The sequence below is a fragment of the Lipotes vexillifer genome, unplaced genomic scaffold (assembly GCF_000442215.2).
Source record: "Lipotes vexillifer unplaced genomic scaffold, Lipotes_vexillifer_v1.1 scaffold253, whole genome shotgun sequence".
Taxonomy (NCBI): Eukaryota; Metazoa; Chordata; class Mammalia; order Artiodactyla; family Lipotidae; genus Lipotes; species Lipotes vexillifer.
Window position 1 is genome coordinate 2,629,020 of NW_006780322.1, and position 8,020 is coordinate 2,637,039.

The window sequence follows — 8,020 nt, forward strand, 5'->3', positions numbered from 1 at the left end:
GCTGACCTTCCGCCTGGACTGGCTTTTCTGCGCCAGGGGCTCCTTCTCTGGGTTTGGGTCTTGCCTTTCCGAAGGGACTGTTCTTGTGGCCCTTAGTGGGAAGGGGACAGAGGTGAGGAGCCGAGCCTGGAGTGGGAGGCGGGGGAGTGGGGAAGGATGCGGCCTTTCTTAATCCCCTTCTCTCTCCTTCCATCTCTTCTTTCCTCAGGGCTCCATGACTGTCAGACTTGGGGCAGAGAGGGGATGGTGTGGGACTGGGTTAGATTTTTCAGGAGAACATGTACAGTATCCTATTTATAAGTCTTCGCCTAGGGAAGAGAGTGGTTTCTGGCTGAATTCTATCTCAGGCTCGAGGAGAAACATTAAAAATTGGCTTCGTGGCAGCCTGGGCTACAGCCTGTTTTGTAAGAAACGGCTGGTGAGAGAAGCTGTTCTTCACTCTTAAGAGCGCACAAGGGCTGGCCCTCTCTTCTGAGTGGCCTTGGCTCCTGGGGAGGTGATCAGTCTTCTAAAAAGGCAGGCCAGGTCCTGGGCACAGGCCAGCATTTGTTGACCTTGCGTTCCAACTACAGTGCCTTACAAGTACTCAGCAGTACACATGCGAATGAAGTCCCCACGAGAGCCATTACCGGACATGTCCTATACCTCAAAGCAAAGCAGACAGGTGCAGAGATGGGCTGCACACATGTGGTACCTTTCAGCCACAGGGAAGACCTCTGTGCTTGAAAATCTTACCTCTACATCCTGCCTCAAGTCCCACCGTAGCCCTTCATTTCCTTGGGTCTAGCATTCCCGTTCTCTTAAAAATACCAGCCTTCCCCTTTCCTGGGGAGGAGCAGTACATTTTGGCCTTCTCTCAGTGGCACTGAGATTGCCAGGCCCTTTTGCCCTATGCAGACAAGGGAGGACAAGGTGGAGGACACTGGAGGCCAGTGTCCTGACTGCTGGCCAGCAGCTGGCCTTGCTCTCCGTTGCTGTCCATTTCTTTGTTTCTCACCCCAGTGGTGTGGCTTTGCCCTCCATTCACTCCACTGCCAGTGTTCTGGGGGTTGCCAGTGGCCTTGTGCTAAGTCCAGCGGACCCTCTTCATATCTCCTCTTTCTGGATTTGTGCAGCATCGGGCAGGGCTCGTCACCCCCAGCGTCCCGAGCACTTCTGTGGCTGGTTCTCCCTCTGGCTGCTCCTTTCCGGGTCCTGTGCAGGCCCCTCCACTCACCCACCGTGCAGTGGGGTTTCTCAGGGTTTGGTCGTGGGTTCCCTGGAGGAGCCCATCCGTGCTGATGGTTTCAAGGAATTGAGAGCCGACAGCCAGCCCCAGCATCCCTCTCGGTCCTCTGAACCACAGTTCTGCTGCCTTTGGGCACACAGACAACTCTCATGGCCCAGATAGCACTTAGTGCCGCCCTTTGCAACCTGCCTTTTCTGGGTACCTGCCTTGACCCCAAGATCACTCAGGAGCCCAACCAGAAACCTGCTTTCTCTTTCTGCCCTGACATCCAGTCTCTAACAGCTGTCAAGTTTACCTTCTTAACATCTCTTGATCTGAGCCACTCCCTCTGTCAGCAGCTTTCACCTGGATTATTGTGACAGCCTCCTTCTGCTTCTCTATCCCACAGCCAGAGTTGTCTTTCTAATGCATGGTTGATCCAGTCACTCCCTGGCTTACAGCCTTCCATGGCTCCCCCCGTCAGGATAAAGTCCAGACCCCTGAGCATGGCTCGTGAGGCTCGTGGTGTCCCGGCTCTCGCTCACCTCTCTGGCCTCATCACTTGCCACCTTGCATTCTGATTTTCGGCCTCCTGTATCCAGAGATGCCACTTTAATTCCCTTTCTTCTGCTCGCCTGAGTACCTTCTCTGTCAGTTCTCAACTTAGATTTCACTTGCCCCAAGGAACTTTGAATGTCCCCTCTCCCTCCAGCACACCACACAGATCACTCTGGGCTTACTTGCCTGCTTACTGGTTTATCTCCCCATTAGACTGTAAGCTCCTTGAGGGCAGGGATTGTCCTTCAGTTTTTGTATCAACCGTGCCCAGCTTGGCACCTGGCACATAGAAAGTACTCAATAAATGTTTGTTTAATGAATGATTTGTAGTGGTGTGTACAGGGGATAGCAGGGGACCCAGGATAACTTCCTGGAGAAAGTGCAAGTGCTTTCAGTCTCAAACTGAAGCCATAGGTCCTTCCTCCCTTCTCCAGAAAGGCTGCCTGTGCCTCCCTGTGCTGCAGAAACCCCAGTGGCAGCTGGGAATGAAGGATGGCAGCCCATAGTGGCAGGGAAGCCAATGGCAGGGTGACACATTAGCTCTCTTCCTCCCTGTTCTGGATCTGGAGATGCAGAGTGAGGCTTAGAACCTGCAGCAGGAAGGACTTAATATGAACAAGAGGCAGAATTTCCCAGTGGTCCCTCATCCTGGAATCCTTGTCCCTGGTGAGCTGTTGGGTGTGAGGAGGGGAAATGGGGACACCAAGGTGTCACTTTTACAATGTTAGGGCCCAGGATAGAGGAGGATCCCCACTCTGAGCCTTGGGCTACTGCCCTAACTTGGATCTCCTGTGGGGTCCAAGAGATTCCTTTGTGGAGAGAAGGGAGACCTGGGAGCTGGGTTTTGTCGGGGAGGGGGCTCTGATCCTTGAGCTTGGGGGTGGGCAGCCTGTGGGCACTCCCCCTTCCTCCCCATCCATACAGAATCACCATACCTCAGCCTTCACTGGGCAGCCTCCAGTCGGGAGGCTACCAAAATAAGTTTAAATGGGGGTTGGTTTGGGGGAGGGCAGAGTGGGGAGCCCTTGATGGGCTCGCACAGCTGCCAGGAAGCCTTCGTCAAATGTCTCTCTCAGGTTCATGCTCAGAGTGTCGGTCCAGAAGGTGGCATCACCCAGGCGCCGCTTCCGGGGCACCTCTCTCATGGTGACAGAACAGAAGCCCTGGGGCACCTTCATCCTGCACGGCTGCACCGACGGGTACAGCTCGCGGATTATCACCTCTAAAGGCAGCCGGGGCACAGGCGCCACCTCGTTGCCGGCCACCGTGCGCAGGAGCGCACCGCCGTGCCCGTCGGACCTCACCTCGAGGAAGCAGCGGAAGTCGTGCTCCGGCTTGGGGTCGGGATGCACGCCCAGGCGGATGCCCTGCGGGTAGCCTATCTGGGCGGTGGGGGACCTGGCAGGGTTGTTGCTGAGATTCCACACCTTGGGCCGCCTGACCATGGGCTGCTTGCAGGTGGGTATAGGCATCACCGAGGGCTGACTGGGCTGCAGTGTCTGTCGCAGGCGCGCCTCTCGGAAGGGGTAGAAGCTCTTGGGAGGCCACAGTGCCCCGTGCTTGGGGGTCTTGGAGAGCACAGTGGCCTGGGGTGGAGGACGGGGCTCTCCCTGAGTGTTGCGGATCAGGGATTGGCCTTGGGGCAGCAGCTTGTGATGGAGCCACTTCTTGAAGTCAGCTTCTCTCAGAATTTGGTGCTCTTTCTGTAATATCAGAAGGCACAAGATAGTTCTGGAGGGCTACTCCCCCTGTGCTTCTGTGGAAGGGGGCCCTGTGGCGGCAGCCCTGGAAACCTCAGCTTTCTGACTGAGTAGATACCTTCCTGCCTCCGGGGAGCCCGGAGTATGATGAGAGAAACCCCTGCCTGTGGGAGCCCTTGTTCTTATGGGGAGACAGCCACTGCCTGGAGGGGGCCCCTGGGCTCATGGGACAGACAGAGCCTTTCCCATAGGAGAGACCTCCAATCTGATGGAGATACAGCGTCTGCCCTAGGTGAGGTCTCCAACTTGAGGGGGAAGACACAGTCCCTGCCCTATGGAAAAACTTGAGTCTTAATGGGGGAGACCAGCCTCCACCCCCACTAAAGGAGTTCCCAGTCTGATGGTGGAGACCTGTCCTGCCCTAAGAGAGTCTCTGGGTTGATGGGGTAAAAGGCAAATGAGTGATGCAGACTTATCCTTGACCCTGGAAGGAGAAAGCAGAAAAGTTTGGAAGGCTAGGAACTGGATGGAGCTAATCTGGGCAGGCTTCTTGGAAGTGGTGGGCCTTGAGTGGTCAGTGTAGGGAGAGAGACAGTTTTGGCTGGCTCTCCAGGCTGGGTGGTGATGCTCTCTGTCCTTGCCTCCACTAGAGCTGAACCTTCAACTCGTTGTCACAGAACCGACCCCTTCCCCCCTCCGCATCTCAGTGTCTCACTTCCCAGACTGTTGCTAAGCAGTCAGGTGGTTTGGAGATTGACCCAGCTTCAGATGTAGGCTCTGATTAGGCTAAGCCAATCATAATAATTCCATCAGCCTCACCCCCAGACCTAAGTCAGTCAACATATGGCTTTCTTTTAGCTCTAGGGATTGGAACAAGAATGGACACATGATCCAGTTGAGGCCAATAAGAGATAAGGGGAGATCTTCAAGGGGCTTCTGGGAAATCTTAGAGCCACAGGAACAGATGGGCTTTGCCTCCTCTGGATACATACATGACTATGAAGGCTGGGTGACACTGACAACGGAGGGTAGGACAGGGAAATTTGGCAAGGAATGCAGCTGGAACAGCTGGAGTACCGGATTGTGCCAGCCCCGAAGCCCTCCCAACTCCTGGATCCGCTTAGGATTCCCAGCATCTTCTTTTGGAGTTTTCTGGTTCTTACATCCTGTGTAATTATACCTGCTTAAAATCCTTTATTCTCCTTTTCTGTCCCAGCTGAGGCCTGACATTGATCTGGGCCCCTGCCAGGTCTCTAGCTTGTCAGTCTCCAGCTCACATCTGATCCCCCGGCTGTACTGAATTTGCACTTCTTGACAAACTTCATGCTCTCATGTGCCTCTATGCCTCTCCACAGGGCTCTCTGTTCCTTCTACCAGGTTAGTCCTTTCCTGATTCTTCATATGGCCAACTGCTGCCCACCTTTAAAGAGTCCTCTTGAGCGTTATCCCTTCGGCACCCTCCTGGAGCCCTCCTCAGAGGAGGGGGCGAGGGAGGCTCTTTCTGGATGGGACCACTTCTAACCACTCTTCTAACTAACTGCACATGTGGGTCCCTGCCTCCTCTGCTCACATGCCTGGATGGCCGGTGCCCCTGCCCGTCCTACTGGCCCTACCCCTTACTTGATACTCAGTCAAGTAGTCCTCCTCCATGAGGGCCAGCTGGTTCTTGAGCCTCTTCAGTTTCCACATCTCACAGGCAAAGTCCTTCTTGTCCTGTTTCCACATGGCATCCTTCAAGAACCTGGTGCCGAGGCGGGGGCGTGTCATTCCCGTGACTGAGCTTCGCCCTGGGCAGGGAAGACTGGCTGCTGCTGAGGGCCTGGGTGGGAATGCGCAGAGCTGCCAGAGGTGAGATGAGCAAGATGACCCATCCCCACTGCCCGAGGCCCCTCTGGCTAAAGCATCTGCCGAGGAGCTGGGGCTTCGCTAAACCTCAGGGGTGGGGCCCTGTGGAGAGCCCTGGGAATAGCATCCTGGGGAGAGGCCCCTCTGCAGGCTCACCCCGAGACCCTCCTCTTACATGCTCAGCTCTGGGTGAGGGCCCCGGGGAAGGGTGACAGGCAGGGTTGGTTCTCACAGCCTTACCGGGCACAGATGCGGTGGTTCCATATTTTGCAGTAGTCGATGGGCTTGCAGCCCATGGCATCTTGGGCATGAACATTGGCACCTTTCTGCACCAGGACCTTCACACAGCTCAGCAGGCCCTCGCGGGCTGCCAGGTGCAGGGGTGTGGAGCCGTTGCATGTCTGACTGTGGAGGGCCCCGCCAGGGCAGGTGGGGGGAGGAGGGCAGAAAGGAAGGACGAAGGGCATCTGCCTGTCAGATAGGTGAGCCAACCAGCTTCCAGGCCTGCTCTGCCACCAGTCCACTGGGTGACCCTGTCATGTCCCTTCTCCTCTCTGTACCTCAGTTTCTTCAACTGTAGAAGGAAGATTTGGACTAAATGAACAGCAAAAGTCTGATTATGGGGTATGTGACCATGAGGAAATGCTAGAAGGAGAGCTGGTTGGCTGGAGCTCAGAGACCACTAACCTCATCTCCTCTTAAACCACTCAGCCCTCCTGCCCCTTCCCCACACCTAGCCATGGCCCACAAGGCCTGCATGGCTGGGGCCCTGCTTCCTCCCCAACTTTGTCCTCTGACCTTGCCCCACTCTCTCCCAGCATGGCCTTTACACCTCTGCCTGGAACACTTTTCCTTGGCTTTGCTAGGCTGCCTCACCTCTCCATTCTCTCCTTAGAGGTAACTGCTCTTCCCAAATAGATCTCCCTGCCCGCTTTACTCACCACCCCACCACCCTGTTTATACCCTTCATAACCACTTACCACACTCTATCATTTTGTTCATTTATTAGTTTGCTAATTGGCTGTCCGCTCCTGCACTAGTATATCAGCTTTACGAGGGCAGGGACCATTGCTGTATGTTCACCATTGTATTCCTCAACTCTGGCCCAGCGCTTAGCACATTACATGCTGGATAAGTATTTTGAATGAATGCAGTCTCCTATACGCCATCCATGCACTTTCCATGCATTTTCTCAATTATCACAATAGTCTCACGTGATAGGCACTGTCATCCCCCCAAATTTCAGTTGAAGACTGAGGCAAGTAGTTCCCAAACTCTGCTGCAAATGGGAAATAGCTGGGGATCTTTTGAGCCATCCAGAGTCCAGGCCACACCTCAGACCAATTAAATGACAACCTTTGGATTGGAACACAGGCATTGGTATTTTTGAAGCTCCCCAGGTGATTCCTGTGTACAGACAGGTTTGGGAACCAGAGCACTGAGGCTTAGGGTTGAGTGACTTGCCTGAGGTTTTTCTGTCTGGTAGCAGGTAGCAAAGCTGGGACATGAACTAGGTCTGTCCTCTCCCAAAATCTCTTAACCACGACACCATGTGGGCTCTCTGACTGTTCATGTGGGAATCAATCCTTGTCACTCCACAGCCCCTCTGCCTGACGTGCTTGGATCTGCCTGCCTGGAAGTGGGGTTCTTATCTGCCCAGCCTCCAAGCCACTCTCCCCTCATAGGCTGGACTCACGTGTTGAGGGCCGCCCCTTGCTTAATCAGATAGTGAATGCAGGGGAGGGCCGTGGTCTTCTTGTCACTCTGGATGACAAGGTGTAGAGGTGTCTGGCCATTGTTGGTGGGCAGGTCCGCGGGAAACTTGTACTCCTCTACCAAGACCTGCAGGCATGCAAGCTTGCCGCTCTGGGCTGCAAAGTGGATGGCAGTGAAACCCTGTGGGGGCCAGAGGAGGCGGGAAGAGGCTGAGCAGGACTGGCACCCAGGGCCCACAACCTAACCTAGAGAGCAATTTCTTGGGGTTACCCTCCCCCTCTTCTCTGTGGCCCCGGGGAATCGCACGTACCCCTTTCCCACTCCCGTATCGCTCACCCTTCCTCGCTCCCCCAAAATGGCCTTCCAGACGGTTGGAAGGTGAATTGGGACCATCTACCCAGAAAAGGACACCTCCGGATGCTCCCCTGGCACTCTTCGCTAGGTAACTACTACGTACGGAGCTCTCTGTGGGGTGGAGACGACTTCGGTCCCCACCCCTGAGCTCCGAGGCCTTACCTTGTTATCGGCCGGGATTTCCCCCCGGTGCCGATTTAGACCTAACCGCAACCATTCCAGGTTGCCCAACGAGGCCGCGAACAGCTCGTGGTAGCTCCCGATCGCCCTCTGGTCCCACACCTCTGCGAGACTCACGGAGCTAGAGCAGGCGCGGGGAGGAAGGCAGGAGTGAGCCGGGCAGCGGCGGCCTGCGGGGCCCGCGCGGGCCAGGCCCCCACGTGCACGAAGGCCTTTCTGGAGGCCGGGCCAGGGCGCGCTGCGCTGCAGGGCAATGGAGACGCGACCGTCGTCGAAGGCCCCGGGCACCGCTCAGGAGGCGAGCCTGACCCGGCCGACCCCCGCCGCTCCACGCCCGGCCGCTCCGGGAGGCCCGAGCGGTTTCCCGCGCCCCGACGCTCGCACACCCGCTCCCAGGCCGCCGGGCCGCCGAGTCGCCGTACCTGCCTGACACCTTCTCCGCCGGCCGCATGGGGACGAC

At 56.2% G+C, this 8,020-nt stretch overlaps 1 protein-coding gene across 1 annotated transcript in view; it reads right to left on the minus strand.

Annotated features, from left to right (window-relative positions):
* Positions 1-2,748: 2,748 nt before the first annotated feature.
* The window catches only part of ANKRD53 (ankyrin repeat domain 53), a 5,983-nt gene continuing 711 nt past the window's right edge, over positions 2,749-8,020 (minus strand). The window contains exons 2-7 of the mRNA XM_007453427.1: positions 7,870-7,993; positions 7,543-7,681; positions 7,007-7,206; positions 5,551-5,715; positions 5,086-5,206; positions 2,749-3,468 (exon numbers count right to left, since the gene is read on the minus strand). Of these exons, the coding sequence (XP_007453489.1) occupies positions 2,749-3,468; positions 5,086-5,206; positions 5,551-5,715; positions 7,007-7,206; positions 7,543-7,681; positions 7,870-7,993 (1,469 nt within the window). The remainder of the gene's footprint in view (positions 3,469-5,085; positions 5,207-5,550; positions 5,716-7,006; positions 7,207-7,542; positions 7,682-7,869; positions 7,994-8,020) is intronic.